We start from the raw sequence: 23,136 nt of genomic DNA, 5'->3' as shown, positions 1-23,136 counted from the left end.
ATTCAAAACCTCTATTTATATAATTTAATTATTGGATTATAACTATTATTTACAAAGTAGAAAAAAAAGTTAGATATTCATCGGAACTCCAAGAATCCGATCCATTTATTAATTGGTCTGAAAAATTAAGATATGGATCCAAGTTTATCTGATTTGGAGCTAATTCGATGACAAATTATTTGAATGCTATTGCACTCTAATGGGATGATAATATAATAAACTTTCTCGACAAGATTTTAAGTAATGTGCGTCGTCGAACTAAATACTGTTAAAACTATATGCTAAAAGTCATCGTATAATTAAACCACTTCTCTAAGTCAACTACACTGCCGAACAATCAATCGAGTCAAATTATTGAACTAAGCTGCTTAGTCATCAAATCACCAAATAATTGTTTTAATAATAATTTAGAGTTATAATTGATCTCGTGACCTCTTTAATTATAGGAAAAAATACCGCTATCACGCTGCCGAATTGCTCATCTAAACCAACTGCATTGTCAAGCCATCAACTAAACCGAATCGTTGAGCTAAATCACCGAATCACCAAATAATTTTTCTCCCAATAAGCTTCTTACAATACAACAGATCTTCTGCAGGCACGATACAAGAATTTCCAGCAAACAGATCACAAATCATGCACAAGAGAGTCAATTTTTATTTAATATGATGCTTGAAAGGAGTCAAATAAAAGTCGTGCAACCGTGAGAGCAAAAGAGGAAGGAGAGAGGTCCAAAACCGACTAAGTGACAGCAGCTCGTCGCCACAACGCAAATCCTTCCAAATATGACACCAAACCCAATGAAACAGAAACTTTGGAGTCATACTCGTAATGAACCTTCTTAAAATTCAACCACCAAGTGTAACGGAACGTATACACGCGTGGACTCTTCTCTGCTCGTTGCCAGAAAAAAAAAAATCAAGACACTGACAAGCTTACATGAGATAAATCAATTCAAAGCTAAATCTAAACTCTCTCTTACAGCTCCTGCATTCCTATCTCCCATCAGGAACATCACCATCTATGCCCTTCTGTTATATGAAAGCTTCCTTTGGCTGCAAGAAGACATTCAGCATTCCGCACATCATGGCCGGGTCTACGGTATAATCTTACCATCATTGCGTTCAACTTTTGTAACAAAGTTTGTCATCGAAAGTGCCACTATGTTTTTTGCAGATTGGTGAACCATGCGAGAAGGAAGATGAGCAAGAGATGGAGAAAGATATCTATACTCACGATGGATCAGTTGATTGGAATGGCCACCCTTGCATCAGAAAGAAATCAGGGGGATGGGTAGTCGGGATTCTTCTACTGGGTAGGGGACTAAAATGTGAAGAATTTCTTTAAATGATTTGTCAAAAGATTAGAAAAGAAAAGTGGTGACCAAGATTTGTCTACCTTACATAACTGCTCATGGTTTCATGTAACAGCAAACCAAGGACTGGCAACCCTGGCATTCTTTGGAGTAGGGGTGAATCTGGTATTGTTCATGATGAAAGTGATGCGGCTAGAGAATGCCAAGGCTGCGAACCATGTCAGCAACTGGACTGGGACTGCCTACATCTTCTCCCTTGTAGGAGCATTTGTTAGTGATTCATACTGGGGCAGATATAAGACATGTGCAGTCTTTCAGCTCATCTTTATTGCTGTAAGTATGCATTATTTCCTACGTCAAGAAGGCAATGCTGATCCATCTGATCTGTAACATCATAATAAAATTCACATGAAGGCAGTAATCGTAGTAATGAGCTCCATAATGATTTCATGGTGATAAGACTACGAGAAGAAAGATATTAATATTATTGCTATGCATGATCGACATGTACACAACTGCCTATATTAGATGAAAATTATGAAATGATAGAAGTCAAAACAGTGTCAACATGGCACCGTAACAAGTCGACCAATGTGGGTAATTATGACTGCTATTAACTATACGAGCAATAAACCATACGATATAAGCAAATGTCAGAAAACTTGACATAGTAGGCATACAAAAGCATTTGCCACGGTGTTGCAAAATAGAAAGTACTCGTACATCTAGCAAGAAGTGTCGGGTATAGTTCTTATGACAGAGATGCCCATAAGTCAGAAGTATAGCAAGTATCTTTCCACTTTAAAGTTTTTACTAGTTAAGTTAGATTTCAAATGTTGATTTCTTCAGAAGATTTCATGTTCTTTGCCTGTAAGATGTATATAAATTAGATTGCAGAAACTATTTGTGCTTTATTGTGCACGTACATACCTAATCTTTAACACTAGATGTATAATGGAGCTCATACCTTCCAGAATATGTGAAGCTAATCTGTATTCTGTCCAAATGTCATGTTAATATTGAAATTCATTTGCATTTCCAATGCATCAGACAAGTAAGCAAATCCAGATAACACCTGCATTTAACTTCAAGGTCATCCTCTTTAAAATAGGAACAAACAATAAGTATATTCAATTGTCCATTATTTGTTTTAACTAGTTATCATTTTTATATGAGTTTGCAGTAGAACACAACTCAAATATTCCCTGAACAAGAATAAAAGAAGATTCATGATGACAGGGTTTGGTGGAGCTAGCATTGTCATCTTACTTTCTTCTACTCAGACCATGTGTTCCTAGTGATGCAAACCCAGATTGCAAGCCGCCAACAGACCTAGAGATCCTTATATTCTACATATCAATTTACCAGATTGCTCTGGGAAATGGAGCATACCAGCCTGTTGTAACAACATTTGGAGCTGATCAATTTGATGAACAAGACAAAGAGGAAGGCCAATCAAAGATGGCCTTCTTTAGTTATTTCTTCATGGCTAACAACCTAGGGACTCTATTTTCTAACACTCTCCTGGCATATGTCGAAGATAGAGGGGATTGGGTGCTAGGCTTTTGGATCTCAGCAGGGGCTGCATTTCTTGCAGCAGTGCTGTTCTTTGCAGGAACCCCACAGTTTAGGCACTTCAAGCCTGGTGGCAACCCTCTAACAAGAGTTTCTCAAGTGGTTGTTGCTTCCATGAAGAACTGGAAGGTTACCGTACCACCAGAAGGAGAAAATTTATATGAAGATGATAAAAAACACTGTGCAATAAATGGAGGCAGAAAGATACTCCACACACCAGATTTCACGTAAGCAGCACCTTTTAGAATAACTCTAATAGTTGGGTACCATGATTTAAGTTTCCTGCAAAGATTATTGAAATGATATCCCTAAACTAACATCATTTTACTGTCTAACTATACTCTTTACTGATTAAGGAAGATGGTAATTCCATAGTTTTATTTCTCAAGGTTTCTAGATCGAGCAGCAGTGTATACAGACAAAGATCCCACTTCAGAAGACCAGGAGCAACCTTTACGACCATGGAGCCTCTGCACAGTTACACAGGTAGAAGAAGTCAAGTCCATTCTGAGACTCATGCCCATCTGGCTCTGCACCATAATTTACTCATTAGTCTATGCTCAGATGTCTTCGATATTTATCGAGCAAGGTGCAGTTATGAAAACTTCTATCTCGTCATTTCACATCCCTCCGGCGTGCATGTCACTCTTTGAGGTATCGAGTGTAGCAGCTGTCATCCTTTTGTACAGGCTTTACATTGTACCCTTCTTGAAAGTCTCAAACGGCAGACTCAAGGGACTCACTGAGCTTCAGAGGATGGGAATTGGGTTAGTCATCTCAACTGTAGCAATGATCCTGGCCGGTCTAGTGGAGTTACAGAGATTAAAACACGCAAAGAAAGATTGCTACACATGCAGAGGCTCTAGCTCTCTAAGTATCCTATGGCAAATCCCACAATATGTGTTGATTGGAGTTTCCGAAGTGTTTATGTATGTTGGTCAGCTGGAATTCTTCAACAATCAGATTCCAGAAACAATAAAAAGCTTCGGAAGTGCTCTGTATGTTGCAAACATGTCAGCTGGGAGTTATCTGAGTAGCTTGCTTGTGACTATAGTAATGGACATCACAGGCAAAGGTGATCAAACTGGTTGGATATCTGAGAATCTAAACAAGGGTCATATGGATAGGTTCTACTTTCTTCTGGCAGCACTTAACACCCTTGATCTCGTTGTTTTCATGGCATGTGCCAAGCGATACAGATGTATCCTGCTGGATGGACGAGTACAATTTGGGAATGATGATAGGATGTCGAAAACCGACATATAATTATATGAAAATCCAGTTGGCTTGTCTGAATAGAATAGAACCAATGAAAAACCTATGGTCTGTGAGAAGCTTGCGGCATAATTGTCTGGCTTCAGTTAGCTATGGTTTGGAATCCAGCTTCATTTGTTTATCACTTATGGCAAAATCTAAGAAGGTTCTGACTACCATATATCTAACGAAATAGCACCTCAGTTAGTTTAATGTCAGTAAATAGGTTTTTAAGCAAGTAAATTTTCTAATGGCATGTTGAGAAAGCTACACAAATGATGTACTATAAGGACGTACTAACAACTTACAGAGAAAGCAACAACATTCCAAGCATAATATCTATGGGCAATAGAACCAGAAGAACAGATTGATACTTTAATTTCACGCCTCAGAATAAATCGATTGAAGAGAATAACCAATTTAAATTTAAAAAGATCCTGAATGCTACTTAAACATAAGATTGTAGCAAGCAGCATTACCATCAGCGCCTTCCCGTCCATCGCCGTGGCACAAGGCAGATCTCAAGGACGAGGATCGACGCCGGCAACCAGCCGTGCCCCTCGGGACGAGGCCCCACGGCGGCGGCATCGGAGAAGGGAGAGAAAGGGAAGAGAGGTTTTCAAGGGAAAAGAGCGCGGCGAAAGAGATAGCGGGGGAAGAGAGGAAAGAGACTTTTGATTCGATTCGAATTGGGCCAATATACTATTCTCTTAATATGCAATCCTTTCCGATTAATAATTCTATGAGGTTGTTTTTACAAAGTTGTCCACAAAATGATGGCTTTCTAAGCCCAAGAAATCGCTGTGCGGGCCGGGTAAACGGGTCCCGCATTTTGTGGTCAGGTATACCCATGAAAAATGATGGGAATTTTTACATAATTGGTGCAAAAGTTTTCAAAATATCATAATTGACACTATTTTTTAAGATATTAGAATTACTGTTAAATTTTTCTTTGACTCTTTTTATTATTATATTATTTTTGATAAATACTTCTAATAAATTATCATAAAATTATATATAAATAACTAAATATCTTTTTTTTTAGTTTGGAATGTAATTTATCAATAATGTTTGTCTCATAAAAATAAAAATATTTTTTTATTATGCTATAATATTGGGTATAATATTAGACAGTTTTTAAATTGTTTTAATTAATTTATATAATGTGGTAAAATATTTTTTTAGAACTAAGTTTGTTTTAATCATGATTAGTTTGATTTAATTAATGAAATGTTTTTTTTATGAAATGGTATTTTTTAAAAGTTTCGGGGTATTTTAAAAGATGCAGTGATAATTATAGTATTTTGAAAGCTTTTAGGGGTAATTGTGTAAAAATCTCAAAAATAATATTAAAAAAAGAAAGAAACCAATTTCTAGTTCCCCTCTTCTCCATCGACTGGATTCTTCTCGGTTTGACCCTCGCCACCATGCGGAGGCTCATCGCCGCGAGGAGCCTCTCTTCCCGGCTCCTCTCCTCGCGCGCTCCACTCCCAAACCCCAACCCTAATCCACTTCCGACTCTCTGTCTTTCTCCTCATCTCCTTCCTCGGCTCCCTTCTTCTCGCCCCTGCTTCGGCGATGGTGTGGTCGACCATGGACCGGCGCTTCTCCTCGCGTCTCGAATCCACTCCTCCGCTGGTTCTTTGAATCTAGGTCTCGCGAGGTCGGCCGTGGGAGGCGGAGAAACCACGGCAGAAGCGACGGCGGCAGCATTCGAATCTGCCGGATCTGGATCGCTTTCTATATCTCAGAAGGCGAGAGAAGCATCCGAGGTCCTTCGTCACTACGGGCGCTGCTACTGGGAGCTCTCCAAAGCTCGCCTCAGGTATGATACTCTGGGATGGAGAAACGTTATGTTTGTGTGATCTAAGAAACGGAGGCTATTAAATCAAGAGGAGTCTACATATATCAATTTGCTAATTTGAGAAATATGCTGGAACAAACCATTGTATTAGAGTAAATTCTTTGTTAGAATTAATATATTGTAAGGAAAGGTCAAGACGTTGGAGGTTTTACGATATGTTTTCTAGTTCAAGCTCTTCTCGTGATATTAGTGCTTTATTGTTACCCTGTAGAATTCCGAGCTGCTAGCACACCGTTTTCCAGCTTCACCTATTGCATTTTTCTCTATTCTTAGAACACAAGAACTGAGCAAGAAACAGATTAAAGGGGGATTGTTGAATCGAGTTTAATTTTTGAATTTCACGTGCATGATCCAGTTCATTAGATACTTAGAGCTTTCTTGTATCTACCTCTATATACCTTCTGTATAGAGCCCCATTTGATATAAGCTTCTTCTAGTTGATGGTTGAGTGACTTCTTTTTCTCACTAGTCTGTAGTCTGTACATTGATAAAAGTCATCTTTTTCTATATTGTTGTTCAGCATGCTTGTCGTTGCAACTTCGGGAACAGGCTACGTTCTTGGGAGTGGCAATGCTATAGATCTTGCTGGACTCTGTTGTACCTGTGCTGGCACCATGATGGTTGCAGCATCTGCCAACTCTCTAAATCAGGTATGGTGCATGTAATTCGTTGCAATTTCTTTCTCATCTAAGATCTGCCGTGACCATGGCATAGATATGTTAAATTATATCATTCTCAAGTTCATAGTACTTTTTGTCCGTTGTCCTTTCCCGCTCTTTTCAAGTATCTTGATGCAAGTTTTGATGCTTAGAGTTTAGTGGTAAAACTTGGCTAGCAGTATGTTGCTACTTCAACCCACACTATTTCACCTCTTACATTGATAATGTAAATCTCAGACTCTTATTTGTTCCTTGTCTTAGTTCTCTCTTTATGTATGTCAGGTGTTTGAGATACAAAATGATACTAAAATGAAAAGAACAAAGCAGAGGCCACTACCTTCAGGACGTATTACTATTCCTCATGCTGCCATATGGGCTTCTAGCATTGGGATTGCAGGCACAACCTTGTTGGCTTGGAAGGTTTTATATCCCTTTCTTGTCTTGTTTGAGATTGATCTTCGAGACTCTTAAGTGTAATAAAATCTGAGCTAATTGTTGCAAAATATTGTCGACAAGGTTGTTGCAGACTAACAGCTTGGCGGCCGGGCTTGCAGCTTGTAATCTAGTTCTTTATGCATTCGTGTATACTCCATTAAAGCAAATACATCCAGTTAATACATGGGTCGGAGCAGTTGTTGGTGCCATACCTCCACTTTTGGGGTATTTTTCTCATTCAGTTTCATCGCACGTTTGATTATTATTTCATCACATTCTTGCCATCCTCCTTCACTGTCGCATTTCTGTGTACTAAAGAACCATGATATTGTGCTGGTATAGTTGTACTTATTTTACACATTCTACTGTTATATTTTTTTTACTTCACTTTGTTCTTGTTTAAATATAGTAATATATTGGATTTCAAAGAGGATTAGTTCTGTTTTCTGCTTAAAAAGGGGAGTAGTTTTATTGCCTTTTCAAGAAGATAGTGTCATCCTGTGTCAGCAGCACAGATTCTCTAGCAACTTCATTTAATTCTAGATTATTCTTGAATCTTGACAGTATCAACTTTGCACTTTGTTTAATGAAAAAACACCCTAAATAATTGTGACAAGATGCTCCTCTAGAAAACATTGATTGTCTTTTTAGATTTTCAAAATCAGTATTGTGAGACATTTTCTTAATCCTCTTGATTGAGCTGGATATTATATAATTAACACATTTTCTTGCTTGAAAACTATTTTTAGATGTCATGCTATCTTCTTTCTCTTCAGGTGGGCAGCGGCTTCATCTGAGATGTCGCTCAGTGCAATGATTCTCCCTGCTGCTTTGTATTACTGGCAGCTACCCCATTTTATGGCCCTCGCATACTTGTGTCGCAATGATTATGTTGCTGGAGGGTACTCGCTTCATTATTGACATTTGAATTTTGTCATTTGCACTGTATGATAAACTTTGCTTCTTATATTTTGCTATCAATTTCTTGATTCAGGTTTCAGATGCTTTCTCTAGCTGATGCTTCTGGTAGGAGAACTGCACTGTGTTCATTCCGGAACTGCCTCTATCTGCTGCCCCTGGGGTTCTTGGCATATGACTGTATGTTCTAACACCTAGTATAACCTTGACCATTTAAAAGGATATATTATACTTATCATTTTTAGACACCAAAAGATATTCCACTGGGAATAGTTGTATAAAAGCCATTATCCATCATTTGGGACTTCAGAAACTATACATGAATAGTGGCGTGACCACAAGCCTTCTTTTCTGCATTATGTGCATCCTGTACATTTTGCAACTGAACATTCTCTATCTACTTATCATTCGTGGAGACTTGTCCAAGTTTATCTTTTAATGAAGGTCTTTTAGTGCTGTGGCTTCTTAGACCATTGCTGGACATCTCTACACATCTATCTAGTGGTTTCTATGAATGATGTAGCAAGGGTTGCGTGTCTTTAGTCAACCTTTTGTTGGCCTGTATAAATCTCCATTGGTTGATTATGTACAGATTTGAATCTTTGGAAATTTCTATTTTGAAGATATGTCTGATGATAAGGAATTCTTACACGCAGGGGGCCTCACGTCCAAGTGGTTTATGCTCGAATCTTCACTCCTCACATTCTGTATGAGCATAGCAGCTGTATCATTTGTTCGGGAACGAACTGCCAAAAATGCTAGAAGGATGTTCCATGCTAGTCTTTTGTACCTACCTGTTTTTATGTTTGGATTGTTATTGCATCGCCTACCTAATGAACAACTTGAGCATATAACGACTCAACCAAACAAGATGAATGGAGTTCTTGATGATAGCGAATTGTATGAGGATGAGCACCCAAGAAGCAGTGATCAAGGGAACAAAAAGTCTCCTGCTTGTGTTCAAACCCGCCCACCCGTTGCCTATGCTTCAGTCGCCCCTTTTCCATTTTTGCCTGTTCCCTTGTATGTCTCCCCTGATTCATAACTCGTAAGCTGCAGTTGTTTTGCCAGATCTGAGTGGGCCTGGTCCTTGTAAGCTTTTTTCACATGTTTCAAATCTTTCTTTTGCTTTTCCTTTCGGAGGGAGCTCGATTTTCTCCGGATGTAATAATCTTTAAGTTTAGCTTATGACGTTTTTTGTATACTACAGCTTCTTGTTTGCACCCATTTAACATATGGGTGACTTAATAACAACCTTCGATGTTGATACTTCAGTTCACCCAACTATTTACCTGTTTATTGTGAAAGTTTATTTGAAACAAACTTCTCTGTGCTGCAGTCCAGAATCTTGATTTTGTGATATATATATATATATATATATATATGCGATCTGCTTACTCTGTGCATAGATAATCTGCAATTAGATTGCTGGATCTGTTTTTGTCTATTTCCTCCTGGTGTGCTAAATTGACAGACTTAAAACATATGTCAAAGTTGACGTGCATCTATTCAATGTCAAAAGTGATATTGTTGAAGTTTGGGATTGTGCCATTTTAAAGAAGATAGTCAAATATAACAATACTATCGGGCAAAGAGACCAAATTTTCACATCTATGTTCCAAAATTATTATTGAAATGAAAAGGAAAACATTCAGAGTCTGAAATTTTTATCTCTCATCAGCAGAAATGCCATCAAACGTGAGGTCCGTCCACTTGGGAGGATCGACGGGATCTTGCTCTATGACCTGAAACTGGGGCTATTGGGTCTTTGGATGAGAAGCAATAAAATCAAATTTAAATTAGGTTCTTTTCATTCAATAGTTAATGGAGGTTTCTACCTTAAGAAGAAACAAAAGAAATAAAAAAAACAATAAAATATAATAAATTATATTTACTACTCTCTTTTTTTAGTAAATATTACTCATTATACAGAGAGAAAACTATTCTTTTTTTATCTATTTTTTAGAATCGATTTTTACTAATAGTCCAACAATCCAAAGGATAACTCATGTAATATGTTTATCTTAGACTGGGAAAATTTTAGATAAAATTTTGATTTATTTGGGACAAAAATTAGATGTTATCAAAATATTCAACCGAAGTGGAGTTTTACGTTTAAAAGCTAATAAATATGTTGCTCTTGGATAGTGTTGCAGGTTTCTTGCACAGGACTACTGTACCAAGGAAAACGCTTCTAGCATGCAACATTATGGAGGAAGCAGTTATTTATTAAAATTAAAAAATCCACAAGAAGAGCCAATGGGATGGATATAGCTCACTCGGATAAAGGCTAATGAAACACTGTTAAATTCTTGCTTCTCAAAAAATAAAAAATAAAAATCCACCGGAAGAGTAAAACTAGCATAAAGTACAAAGAAAGCAGGTACAGTTCGACGCTGTGACTACCAACATATAATAATGTAGTTACTCAGAAAGTGGAATGCAAGATCAGTGCTATAAGTATTTGAAAAAAAAGAAGAAGAGATGAGCTTTGATATATAAAGAAAAAAGTAGCTACATCTGTTTCAAGTTGAAGTTTTCTCTTGTCGATGACAGAAAAATTTTAGGACACTGTAAACCAATTATTTGCGAAAAGTAAATTAGGATGCTCAAGAAGTACAGGCGGATTCATGAAGGGACTCCATAGGGAAGAAGTGCAGCAGCTACTGGCCGGCCTTCTTCATTCAAAATATTGAAAGTAGATGCAGCATTCCTCTGCAGTTAATGGAAGTATTAGCAGCAGGGAAGAAAAGGAATTGAAGGAAACAAATGTATATTTGCAAAAATAATAAAAGCATTTATGTAAGACGGACCGAATCGAGTGTTTCCAATTTCATTCCAGTAGATTGTATGAAGCGGCGAAGCTCAGGATTCACTGGCTCGATATTTCTTCCACAACCAAGAATTAAAATCTCTGCAACAACAATATAACTACAATTTAATGACAATTTGATTACAACATTAGCAAACATAATGGGAAAAAATAGGGCTCCCAATGAATCAGTGGCTAAGTGCAAGTCCAACTCTTTGACTAGCAAAATCAAATAAAACTAGGATATATGAAAAGGGGAAGAAGATTAAATTAACAAATCCAGGACCTATTGCTACATGTATTAAAAACTGACTTTGATGGTAAGCTCAGGAGTCAGGACAACTAGAAAACTCAAGTCCCACTGGAGGAAACATATAACTCAAGTGTAAGCAAGTGAAATTACTATGACCTGAGACTCTGAAAAATGAACAATACGGGACAGATATACATTTAGGATGATAAGCAAGCACAACCGATCGTGTGAGTATTAAACTAATATTGACCAGATTTTATTAAACGTATTAAAAACTGACTTTGATGGTAAGCTCAGGAGTCAGGACAACTAGAAAACTCAAGTTCCACTGGAGGAAACATATAACTCAAGTGTAAGCAAGTGAAATTACTATGACCTGAGACTCTGAAAATGAACAATAGTGGACAGATATACACATTTAGAACGATAAGCAAGCACAACCGATCGTGCAAGTATAAAACATTTTATTACTACATTCATTTCAAATTTTGTTGACCGGAATTAAACAAGCTTAGAACAGTTCACGCTGTGCTTGAAGTATCTTTAGAGCCTAGATACAAGGATCAAACTTGAATCATTTTTCATCAACACAAGCACAATCATGCCTACAATCAATTAATTATTAGTGTAATTAATAATGATGGTTAACTATGCATAGTGCATTACGATTTTGATATAAAGTTCAAGGACTAAAGATAAAGGAGAATGGTGGTAATCATGATAAAGAGTAGAATGTTAACAGGAACTTACAAACACTTGAGCAGTTCAATGAGTTGATTATAAAAATCTATGACATAAGAGGAATGTGGCATGCTTACAAAATAATTACCTGGAACTGGCCGGAGAATTTGAAAGATGGATAAACTGCAGCATTAACACAACTTCCGTATTAATAATTGAATAAAGAACATTAAAATTTACTTAAGTTTCCCAAGTACAAAACATAGACAGTTGTTTATGGTGTGTGCATTATAAGTAAGAACTTGAGGACATGACTGTTTAAAACAAGTGGACAGAAGTCACGAATAAAAAGAGAATTTTTAATAATGGCATTCAAAAGAAGAAAAAAATAAAGCTCCAAATTTGTATTCCCGGAATTATTATAAACTGATTTGCAGGTATTACAAGCTTTCAGATCAGCATGCATATGGCATGGGACAACTAATTCTCAATGAATACATCTTACAAGTTTATAAAGAAAACTGGATATCTACCTTTCACTGGTAATCTCTGAAAATCTTTTGGGTGCCCATGACATAATTTTGTTCTCTACAATAAGCAAGCTACCCTCATAATTTACACCATTAACTGTGAATCCTGAATCAGTGTAACTGCAAGAAAGGGAACACAATCAGTTTGAACAAGCTGCTAGTCATCTAATCAAGGAGAAGTGGTGGTATAAACTCAGCAAAATCCTATGAAAATAACAAGACAATTCAGGAAACCGCAACATAGGGGCAAGAAAATCATTAAGCGGCATTAATCTCTTTGAAGTGCAAAAGGAAATTGTCATAATTATTGTTTGGTAAAGAATCAAACATCAATAATATAAATGCTATAAGTGTTCTGGTGGGAAGGCATGACTGTATACAAATTAGAAAGACCTGTAAAATTCAACGTGCTTCTTTGAATAATTAAAATGATGCGAATCCCTTAATTCAGGAAGTGCCCCAAAGAGCTTGGGAAGATATTACAGCTGGTATAATCAGATGCTGAATTAACAAACAACAGCAAAATCAACATTCTTTAAAAAAAAAACTTTTGCTGGTTACACAGTATGTAAGGTAATCTGAAGAAAGTGAAAGCCTATGTAACACAAACATATAATCCAAAGTTTGAATATCAAAAGGATGCTTCAGTTTAAAGGGCCAAATGTTAACACATAGATAACTTATTTCTTCCAATTACAAGGAGTCTTAATATCTATTTTACGTTAGCTATAGGAAGTATCTCCCCCTATTTTACTTTAACTCGAGGAACATCCTCCATTAACCCAAGCTCTCCGACCCTTTGTTTGCTGGACATCCTAAACATTAGGCCATTATTCCATTCATGAAAATAGAACTAAATATAATTGCTCAAAAGAAGTTGAACCCACCCAAATCTAATCTCATACCTAGTGGACTAAATTCCACGAGTAAGAAGTACCTACTCAAAACCAACAAATATATCCTAATCTGCCTCGGGGGTTATTTCCGTAGAATCTCTTCATCTACAAATCAAACTAATTTCCCGCAACAATAATTTGGGGAAATTTCATCTCTAGATTTCTCCGGTCTAATTCGGCCTAAATCGTGAACTGCTGATGAGACTAGAGAACATAACCAATTAAAGATTTTTCGCCTCCCATTAAATTCGTCAGCAAAATATAAACGCAATTAGGAGCAGAAGAAAATAAAAGAAGCAATTTTACCCTTGAAATCGCAGTTGATCTTCGGGAACACTGTCGATGAGATTTATCTGATCATACAGCGAAAACGTCCTCCTAATCGCATTGCAACTTTACTCCATCATAAAAATTATAAAACGAGCAGCCAAATTATTCCATCAAAGTCTACAAGATCTATCTAAGACCAACTTAGAGACCTGAGAGAAGGAAGGGTTTGGTTGATCGGCTTCACGGGCTCCTTCCGAAGCGTCTTCACGAGATAGGGTAGCATCGACACTATCTTCTGCCTTCCTCCTCCTCCTCCCACCATCTCTCTCTTCTCTCCCTCTCCCTCTCCCTCTCTCTCTCCCTCTCGAGTCTTGGCTTTGGTCTAGTTTCGACGCTTCTTACTGTGTTACGTTTCCCGCTTAAGAAATCGTCCCCCAAGTCGATTCCTCATTTCGCACAGTAAAACTTTTCATCTTTACAAATCAAACCCCACATGTTTTACTTTTTTCCTAAAAGCACACCTGCCTTCTTTACTTTGAGGGTATTATGGTAATTTATATGATCTGTCGTGATATCAGTAAAAGTTGGGGTGCGAAATGAAATTTTCTTTTGGAGGATTTTGCCGACCCTCTTCCTCGGATGGGGGATGAGAAAGGGAGAGAGAGGGAGAGAGATGGCTGCGAGCAATGGCGTTAGCGGAAACCGTGAAGGGAGCGCGAAGGCGACGGTGGCGGAGCAGATAAGCCAGGCGGTGCAGTCCACCTCCAATCTCCTGCATCTCATGCAAGAGTCTTCCCCTGCCCAGGTTTTGATTCTTTCATCTCTCTATCTTTAAATACGAATCTTCGATTCTTTACTTCTCTTCCAATGTCGAGGTAGGAAAATCTATGGCTAGTTTCTATTTTTGAGGTTTGGAATAGTTATGCAAGTAGTTATTGTTGGGGAAGACAAAAATTTGATAGAATTAGCCGGGCACAACAAGCCACGCTGGAAAATTCAGAAGGTGGGTAGGATTAATCTGTGATTTTTGTGTTATTCTAGGTGCATTGAAAAGTAAAAAAATTTGACGATGATATGATCATATGATACTTTAACCGTAAGTGCTATGTGGCAATAATTTCTCGATATAAAGCGTCACTCTATTGATATCAATTGACTCCTGTGCACAGGTTTTGACGTGAATTTTGGACCTGGTATTATTTGATGTAGGATAACTAGCTTTTAGATGAGTTGGAAATTGCCTTCCCTATCCAATGCTCATGATTTAAATCCACCTTCTTAATAATTAAAGAGATGGTCCGTGTAGTTCTTCTCTCGTGCTCTATTGTAATTTTCAAGAACAAGGCCAAAGATCATTCAATATCAAGTACACAATATACAATATAAGCTTCCATGTCAAAAAACAAAAAGAAAAGGAATAGATTGTTTTCTGTTTAAATAAATCTACCAGAAAGGTTCTACTTAAATCCAGTGAGGATAGAAAAAATTTGAAGGTGGAATAGCTAGTTCTTCCGTTGAGATGTTCACCTCTGTATTCTTATCTTGCAATTTACATCGAAGAAATAGTATTATGCAAATCAAAGAAAGTAATTGTGCAAATCTGAATCAATGCCAGGTGCATAGGCATAGCTTTTGTTTGATGTGTGAATCCTTTTATCAATTAATTTGCAGGCTCATCTAATAAGGCTTCCTAAGAATCTATTGGCAAAAGCATCTCTTGCTAAGAACACTGGACAGGTTTGTCTTGTCAAATTTGGAGTAATTATATGAGAATTTATTTAGAACGCCACTAAGTCCTTGCTATGTTTGCCCTTTCCAATCCTAGGTTCTGGAGCATTTACCTCGTGTCATCTCTTCGTTGGATGCTTATATGGAAAGCAGTTTACAGAAGTGGGTGTTCTATGCTGATCTATTGCATGTCATATTGACTTTCTTTTCCTTCAGAAATAACCTTGCAAGCTATGCACAGTTTTCTTTTTTGAGTATAGACAGGTATCCTGATGAATTTTCAGTATTAATATTCAAGACATGGCACATGATCTTTTCCGACAATTCCATTTTATTTTCAAGGTTTAATTGGATATCTGTAGAAAAAGGTGATCACTACCGTGGAAAGAGAGTAAATGTCTTTAGCTATTTAACTTAATCCAAATATTTGATCAAGTATTAATGTTACAAGACAAATGTATTTACAGATGAATCAGTAGTAATACCTGGCTGTTATTTCACCCTCTACTTGTGAGTTAGACATTTAATAGAGTTCTTACGGAATTTAGACCATGGGATAGATCCTTTGAGCAAATTATCCTTGTTACTCAGCTTGTGCACACCAAAATATATGGCATGAAAAAAGAGTACCTTTTATTACTCCTTTTATCCTCCTATATCTTCTATCCTTCTATTTGTATTCTTTCAAGTATTATGCTATTATGTGAAGATGAACCGTTACTGCAATGGCTACACTCTTTTGGTTTAAGCATCATTTTGCATTCCTTTAAGGGCTTCACTCAATTTGAGGTCATGGCATCTTCTTGTATCCTTCAGCTTATGATGTACTAATACGAGTGAGAAGCACTGCACCCCTTCTTGGTGCCAAAGTTGTTGCATATTTCCTATAAGTTTTTCTTCCATTAGCAGGTTAGATCATGAAGTGATTCTGACTTAGAACATGCTCAGTATTATCTGAATATTTCCTATCATCTATTAAGTATTACATGATAAAATAATGCAAATTCTTCAAGATCATGATTCTTTTTGCCAGTTATGTTACAACATTTGGTCACATATTAATCTAAGGATGAGTTTTTTTTGTTCTTTCCGGGATCTCTCAGTGCTTCTCATTTGAAGACGGTATCCCAGCTGTTATCGAACATGGAGAGCTCTCAGCTCAGGTCTGCATTTCCTGTCAATCAGCAGTATGATGAACAAAAGAATCCCGATTCAAAAGAAGTCGACGAAGTCACCTGAGCAGAGGAATGCCTGATACTCTAGAAAGATATAGCTTGTGATATTGGTAAATGCATGCATGCACAAGTACTACTCTCTGATGAATTAACAGTCGCGCTAATTCTTAGTCTTAATTAATTTGTAACACATGCAAGAGCAAAATCTTACTGATCTTCTGTGGATGTAGTCTTTTCCCTTCTTTTTTGACCCTTTTTTTGTTCTTGTTCTTTCTTCTGGTCACATAATGTCTCGTTGAATCATTATTGCAGTTGAATGTTCATATTCAATTGTGTAGCGAGTCATCTATAGAGAAATTCTGGAAACTGGATGTGTGGAGTAAGTAGTTGGGAATCCATGCCATTTGTCAAGTTGGGGATGGTGCTACGCTACCCCTTGTGCCCGTCAATACATGGTAACGTGGTACTTATAAGACACTGGCAAGGGCTGAGATTCTGCCACGTCACCCACTTAGCAGAAATGTCCGAAAAATGTGTTGTTGGAAAAGCGTGCCAATGTGTCTTTTTCTGCCGTCCAGTGGAGTCTACCTTTAAACTTGTTGAGAAGAAAATATGTGCACTTTCAAAATATTGGTTATATTTAGTTTGACTTCTAATGGATCATTTTAATCCAAAAGAATTCTCTCAGCGACAAGTAGATTGACACGCAATTCTTATATTTATGTAATAAATTTTTAAATAATGGACCTTATTCGAGAAAACAGTTTCTCGATCGTCGCTATCGTATTATATATATGCTCAACGAAATCCCTTCTAAGACCGCAAACACTCACTTTATACTTTTAGAAAGATGGTGACCGTATCTACTCTACAACCCAATTAATTAAAGTCACTCTCTTCTTCGAGCTTATTTTGAGCTGTAATTCAAGCTTATTTCAAATCAATTTTAAACCAAGCTTCAATAGAATTTTGCTATTGCCGCCATCGGTTTGACTTCCCCTCCCTCAGTGTCAACCTCGCCCTCCGTCTCTATTGTGCTCTTCGTTGTTGTCATCCACATGCTGTCATTTGCCACTAGTTCTTCCTCAATGTGGTCTGCCTCCTCCTATCTTTGCTAGACCTTAGTTGGCTTTATCCTCCTCCGTCAATCCTTGCGTTCGGCTCTTCCCCTTTATGCCCAACTCCAGTCATCTCTCTTCCACTGTTCCACAGTCATCGATTTTAGTTTCAATTCTTCGCCTGCCGCATTGTAGCTACTGGCATCCGCCCCTTTTGTTCTTCGACATTTGTATGTGTGTTTTTTTTTAATGTTTATGATAAGTTTTTGTTGTTGGTTGATACATATTCTCTAACCTTTCGAAAATTTATAGAACCAAGTAGCCTTTGGAAAATTTACACAAAGCTAAGATTGTATTCCTTGATATATTTTTATTTGTGTTCTATGATTTAGTATTATGGGTTGTGATGCTTATTATTGTTATCAAGTAGTAACTCGTGTCAATCGCTCTATTTCTCTCAATTTGTGGGTGGTTTCAATAAATTAAACTTGTCTATAAAATTTCTATTAAAAACATCAAATATATAACTGAATTAATTTTTATTTATTATATATATATATACGAATTGAGCATTATTGAACCGAGCTTGGCTTGTCCTCAGGCTCAGCTTAAAATTAAATTCGATTGTGATTCAATGCGATCAAGATTGGCTTATAATAAATAAGCGTCGAACTCAATCTAGCCTTATCGAAGCGAGCCGGCTTGATTATTTTGGTAGCCCCTGCGCGGTTAATCGTTTTCTGGTCATTTAATCGATTCACACACCATATCCCGCGAACTCCACGCCACGCGACCACCTCTCCTTCTCCTCCTCCTCGTACAAGCGTCCATAATCCCCTTCTCCTCCTCTTCCGCCCACCAAAAGACATGGCTTCCTTGGTATTCTCCTCCTCCTCCTCCTCATCCTCCTACACCATCTCCCGTCCTTCCCTAATCCCAATCTCCGACTCCTCGCGTTGCCGCTTCGTCTCCTCTGCTCGTAATCCCGTGGTCAGTTTCAAATCCTCTGTTGGATTATTTTTTTTCCCCCGATGTTTTCGTCAAATTCTTGAGCTTGTTAATTTTGTGGTGATAGAGATGTAACATGTTTGAGTCCGTGAGTTTTGAGAACGGAACACCGGTGCCGTGCATTCCGGTTCTTAATGATCCGACGCTCTCGGGGATATTTCCGGGCCCGCGAAGCGTGCAAGAAGGAATTCATAAGCAAGATACGAGGTTGCGGATTTTCTCTGGAACTGCGAATCCTGCGCTGGCGCAGGTATGGTGTTTGATGAATTGATCGATGTGAAGGGGAATCTCTAAAGACCTTTTTCTATAAAAACTCTCGATACTCGATTGATTTTGGTGTATTTAGTTCCGTACACGTCTCAGTCGTGTGCGATGCGATAATGAATTCTTGGATAGAAATTAATGCGTAGTTTATTTCTTAAATCATAATTTTGCTACGTAGTGTATTAGTGACTTTCTTTTGATTATTTATTATTATTGGCTTTATTTTATCCTTACAAAGCAGTGAAAGGAAGACTTGGATTTATGAATCTGACATCCTGTGTTTTTAAGTCACATTTAACTATATGTTGCTCAGTATTTTACTACATAACCTGTCTAATAAATAAAAGAGCTTGTAGGAAAGTTAAACTAACATCTCTGTCGTTAGGCATGACTGATCCAATTTAAAATATTTCAGAGAAGTGTGAATGGACATATCAAAGATAATATACTTCTATAAAAGTCAGGATTTTCACAATCCACTGACTGCTTCTTTGATTTTCTTTCCAGAGAACTAATATTTAACTCAGGATTTTGCAAAATACTGAGAGGTCTTATTCTTCATTTTTCAGGAGATTGCAAACTACTTGGGTATGGGGCTTGGGAAAATCAAGATAAAGCGCTTCGCTGATGGTGAAATTTATGTTCAGCTGCAAGAAAGTGTGAGAGGGTGTGATGTATTTCTTGTCCAACCAACATGCCCTCCAGCAAATGAGAATCTGATGGAGCTTTTGGTAATGATTGATGCATGCCGAAGAGCATCTGCTAAAAATATCACTGCAGTCATACCGTATTTCGGTTATGCTAGAGCTGACAGGAAGGTGAGACATGATTAAGCTATACTATCTAAATAATTTATTAGTATTGTTGGAAGTATTCTTTTGACATCAATCTTGGTAGCTAAATTGCTTCAGGATGGAAATTGCCATATTGAATGATTAAATCATAATAATGTAATTGCTAGCTGACTATAAGTACTGTATACTTTTGCCATTCTCTACAACCACTGTACAAAAAAAGCATTAATACTCTTCCCATCTGGTTGGTGTATATCAGACTCAAGGTCGTGAATCCATTGCTGCCAAACTTGTCGCAAACTTAATTACAGAGGCAGGCGCTAACCGTGTTCTTGCATGTGATCTTCATTCTGGGCAATCCATGGGCTACTTCGATATTCCTGTTGATCATGTATATGGTCAGGTAATGCCTTCATCTATTAACCTTGACGTAATTGATGTGATAGTCTGATGTACTTTGATTGTAAGAGTCCAGCAAATATGTTACTAACATATGCATTTGGTTCCCTGGCAAGTGAAGCCTGTGATTCTTGATTATTTGGCCAGCAAGACAATTTGCTCAGATGATTTGGTAGTCGTGTCTCCGGATGTTGGTGGTGTAGCAAGGGCACGTGCTTTTGCCAAGAAGCTATCAGATGCACCTCTAGCCATTGTGGATAAACGACGTCAAGGACACAATGTTGCTGAGGTGCTTGACAAGTTTGTTACTCTTGTTCTGCTGAACCATTCTCTCACTTTCACTTTATTTTTGGGCCGATTACCCTTTTTAAATGATTAATGTGGCAACACTTGGGCCAAATATCTTAAGTGACATATAGCTCTGATTTCCTTTATTAATAAACACAGCTTAGTGTATGCAGATACTTTTACTACAGTAGAAAGATACAGATTTGTATATTTATATATATACATATTTGTTAACCTTTCAACTACTGTGAAACATGCTTTTATCTTGTGGGATTTTAGGTGCTATGATTCTTTCGTGTTATCTAGTTTGTTCTTGATATGCATCTCTAAGAGAGAAAAAAAAACAGAGATCTTGCACACTGGTGGCAGAAACGTAAAATTGATTCTCATTTATACAGATCAAAAATATGTCAAAACACACCTCTAGATTGTGAAGTTTTCGTGTTGTGAGATGATTCTGCATTAGCAGGTAACACATTATACTAGGTGAAACAATATGTACTGATGCTAGAGGCCTTAACATGTAGATATTTAGGCTTTCCATAAGAAGATGAGCTATGCTGTATTTTTTATGAAGGAAAGGAGTGTATAAAAGCAAGAGTAGGAAGATTAAAGGGACTTCAGTTTGGAAAATGCTGCTTGGTATTGCAGGAAAATAAATTGCTGTTACAGATTATAAGAAATGCAGAAAAGCATTTAGCTGTTACTGTTGGGATTTTCTACAACATCAAGGGTTTTTAGTTAATCATCATTACTGATCATTTAATTTTAAGACTCCATACTATGTGGTATTTCTCATATTGCTCAAGGACTTGCCATACTTCTGTTTCTCTTATCCTTTGGTCTATTCGTGCCTCCAAGTAAATTTCTTTACACAGGGTTGACGGTTTGAGCATAATACGAATGTTTGTAGGTATTAAATCTCATTGGAGATGTTAAAGGAAAAGTGGCTGTCATGGTGGATGATATGATTGATACTGCTGGTGAGTCATTCTTTTACCGATTCTGATAACACAAGTGTTCCCTTTCCTGCATCAGTACAGTTCAATACCCAATTCCTGAGGTTTTTATTTTTGAGTATAATTTATCTTTGTTGAAGTCCTACACTTATTAGTGCTTCAGTAAGCCTATAAAATAGGCTGATGATTTGTTTCACAGATGATATAGCTTCCATTATTGTCTTATTGTTTCATACCAATGTCTTCCAACTTCTAGTGCTACAGTGTATATGTCAGGTAGTAGATCTTCAAGTATGCATTATTGATCTTCCTCATTTTATCAACCTTCAGGATGGCTTATCCCATTGAATAATATAGGATTTTGAACTTTAAAGACTTACTCTCTATGTAGGAACAATTGCTAAAGGTGCCGCTTTGTTGCACCAGGAGGGAGCAAGAGAAGTGTATGCTTGCAGCACCCATGCTGTTTTCAGGTATACCTTTTCTTCTTCAGTTTAAAGAAAAAGATCACCAAAACTAGTTGGGGTTCTCCTATTTTACAAGTACTCAGATTTCTCATGACCCGCTTAATCATTTTCCTTTTCACTGATCAGTTGACTTTGAGAATGCCATGAAATTGTAACTGTGTTTGGTTTTTGGCTTTTTCGCACTTTCATCGACTCTCACAGCAGAACATAGCCACACAAAGTATGCATTAATATGTAATCAAAGGATGTTAGCTTTCAAAAATCTGTGAAAAGTTAATTGCAAGAATTAGCAATATGTGAGCCGTGAGAAAGGAGTAAATTTAGCTGATGCTCTATATACAATTGCTTGCCTTTTGTTTTGCAGTCCTCCTGCTATTGAGAGGTTATCAAGCGGCCTGTTTCAAGAGGTTATCATCACAAACACTGTTCCGGTCATCCACCAGAAGAGTTTCCCTCAGCTGACCATCCTCTCAGTGGCAAATCTTTTAGGCGAGACGATTTGGCGTGTGCATGATGATTCCTCTGTCAGTAGCATCTTCCAGTGATTTGAATTATTGGGATCATCTAATTTATCAAATTATTCATTCTCCCTTGTAATTTTCTTTTTCATTCAATATATCATGCTTTTTAGTGGTGTTATGCTTAGTTGCTAAAAAATAGAGTTTAAGAAAATAACTGGTTTTAATGAAGCTCTCTTTCTTTCAAAGAAAAATTAAAATTTTTTCTAATAGGTAAGTAAGTTACTTTTTGAATTTAAATTTTACAATCAAACATCAAAAATAGAAAATATATACAAATTGAGTATCTTTTTTCTCGCATTTATATTAAAACAGTTTTCAATGTTATAGCTCATTCATACTGCGATGGGTGATCTAGCAAAATAAAATAAATTCATATGAGTATGACCTAGCTTTAGTTAATTGGTCAGATTACAATTAGCTCCAAAATAGAAAAGATTACAATTAGCTAATTATAAACTTATTAAAAATATACACAATGCCAAAGAACCGGTCGATATGCTTCGTCTGTCTTTTGACGGCTGTGATCGACGTATCCAGCAATCCCTCCTATATTCCGCGACGATGGCCAGCCTTCTCTAGGGTTTCCTCTACCCTTTATAAATATAATTCCGCCGTCCTATTCTTCCTCGTTCTATATGCTCTGTTTCCTCTCTCTTCCCCTCTCTCTTCCCCTCCCGTATCCTTATCTATTTGCGGCTATGAAGACATCTGAAACTTGTGCCGGAGATGGATTCGAATCCGTCGGTGATGGCGACACAAACCCTCTAAGAAGTTCTGAGCCCCTCTCTTTAATTTGTTCGGTTCATTTCTTTTTGTTTTCTTTTGTAAAATTTATTGACCTATTTCTTTTTTCTTTTTCTTTTTCTTTTTTTGTGGTTAATTCTTGTTCTTTTGGGGTGAGGTGATGATGAAACTCATAATAGTCTGTCAATCCACTGACAAAATCAAAATCCGTGATGTTACACGTAAATATTGAAAGTTTCTGATCGCCCCCTTTCCTACTATGAGATCAT

General features: G+C 37.2%; 5 protein-coding genes, 1 long non-coding RNA gene and 2 other non-coding genes across 9 annotated transcripts; 6 read left to right on the top strand and 2 right to left on the bottom strand.

Annotated features, from left to right (window-relative positions):
• Positions 1-813: 813 nt before the first annotated feature.
• On the bottom strand, positions 814-4,810 carry LOC140793982 (uncharacterized). The gene is made up of 3 exons (XR_012110043.1): positions 4,624-4,810; positions 2,283-2,390; positions 814-1,699 (listed from the first exon to the last, which is right to left on the bottom strand). It is a non-coding gene; the product is annotated as an uncharacterized lncRNA (long non-coding RNA).
• On the top strand, positions 1,002-4,267 carry LOC140793981 (protein NRT1/ PTR FAMILY 7.3-like). The gene is made up of 5 exons (XM_073145783.1): positions 1,002-1,101; positions 1,177-1,315; positions 1,431-1,648; positions 2,555-3,117; positions 3,280-4,267. Exons 1-5 carry the CDS (start codon positions 1,024-1,026, stop codon positions 4,154-4,156), a joined length of 1,875 nt encoding a protein of 624 aa, XP_073001884.1. The 5' UTR covers positions 1,002-1,023; the 3' UTR covers positions 4,157-4,267.
• Positions 4,811-5,517: 707 nt separating the features above from the next.
• LOC140794262 (protoheme IX farnesyltransferase, mitochondrial) lies at positions 5,518-9,294 on the top strand. The gene is made up of 7 exons (XM_073146217.1): positions 5,518-5,969; positions 6,529-6,658; positions 6,950-7,087; positions 7,194-7,327; positions 7,879-8,004; positions 8,097-8,200; positions 8,677-9,294. Exons 1-7 carry the CDS (start codon positions 5,572-5,574, stop codon positions 9,063-9,065), a joined length of 1,419 nt encoding a protein of 472 aa, XP_073002318.1. The 5' UTR covers positions 5,518-5,571; the 3' UTR covers positions 9,066-9,294.
• Positions 9,295-10,483: 1,189 nt separating this feature from the next.
• LOC140794205 (uncharacterized) lies at positions 10,484-13,872 on the bottom strand. 2 transcript variants are annotated; one of them, XM_073146125.1, is made up of 6 exons: positions 13,672-13,872; positions 13,499-13,570; positions 12,300-12,416; positions 11,915-11,949; positions 10,834-10,934; positions 10,484-10,735 (listed from the first exon to the last, which is right to left on the bottom strand). In XM_073146125.1, exons 1-6 carry the CDS (start codon positions 13,782-13,784, stop codon positions 10,649-10,651), a joined length of 525 nt encoding a protein of 174 aa, XP_073002226.1. In that variant the 5' UTR covers positions 13,785-13,872; the 3' UTR covers positions 10,484-10,648. The 2 variants fall into 2 exon arrangements, with proteins under 2 accessions (XP_073002226.1, XP_073002225.1); XM_073146124.1 differs by having other exon boundaries at positions 13,499-13,585; positions 13,672-13,855.
• A 172-nt stretch (positions 13,873-14,044) lies between these two features.
• Positions 14,045-16,607, top strand: LOC140794206 (tobamovirus multiplication protein 2B). Its single transcript, XM_073146126.1, has 4 exons — positions 14,045-14,267; positions 15,134-15,199; positions 15,288-15,352; positions 16,294-16,607. Exons 1-4 carry the CDS (start codon positions 14,109-14,111, stop codon positions 16,427-16,429), a joined length of 426 nt encoding a protein of 141 aa, XP_073002227.1. The 5' UTR covers positions 14,045-14,108; the 3' UTR covers positions 16,430-16,607.
• Positions 16,608-18,129: 1,522 nt separating this feature from the next.
• LOC140793316 (ribose-phosphate pyrophosphokinase 1-like) lies at positions 18,130-22,241 on the top strand. The gene is made up of 8 exons (XM_073144727.1): positions 18,130-18,413; positions 18,499-18,681; positions 19,265-19,513; positions 19,749-19,892; positions 20,010-20,177; positions 21,090-21,159; positions 21,527-21,608; positions 21,967-22,241. The coding sequence occupies exons 1-8, from the start codon at positions 18,291-18,293 to the stop codon at positions 22,145-22,147; spliced, it is 1,200 nt and encodes a 399-aa protein (XP_073000828.1). The 5' UTR covers positions 18,130-18,290; the 3' UTR covers positions 22,148-22,241.
• A 575-nt stretch (positions 22,242-22,816) lies between these two features.
• LOC140794535 (small nucleolar RNA U61) lies at positions 22,817-22,905 on the top strand. Its single transcript, XR_012110148.1, has one exon. It is a non-coding gene; the product is annotated as a small nucleolar RNA U61 (small nucleolar RNA).
• A 114-nt stretch (positions 22,906-23,019) lies between these two features.
• LOC140794541 (small nucleolar RNA snoR14) lies at positions 23,020-23,113 on the top strand. The gene has a single exon (XR_012110154.1). It is a non-coding gene; the product is annotated as a small nucleolar RNA snoR14 (small nucleolar RNA).
• The last annotated feature ends 23 nt before the right edge of the window (positions 23,114-23,136 follow it).

This window comes from Typha latifolia, chromosome 8, assembly GCF_019914945.1.
Source record: "Typha latifolia isolate L0001 chromosome 8, TyphaL0001v2, whole genome shotgun sequence".
In the NCBI taxonomy this organism is placed as follows: Eukaryota; Viridiplantae; Streptophyta; class Magnoliopsida; order Poales; family Typhaceae; genus Typha; species Typha latifolia.
Note: the sequence above shows the minus strand (reverse complement) of the source record. Positions and strands in the feature narration are given on the sequence as shown.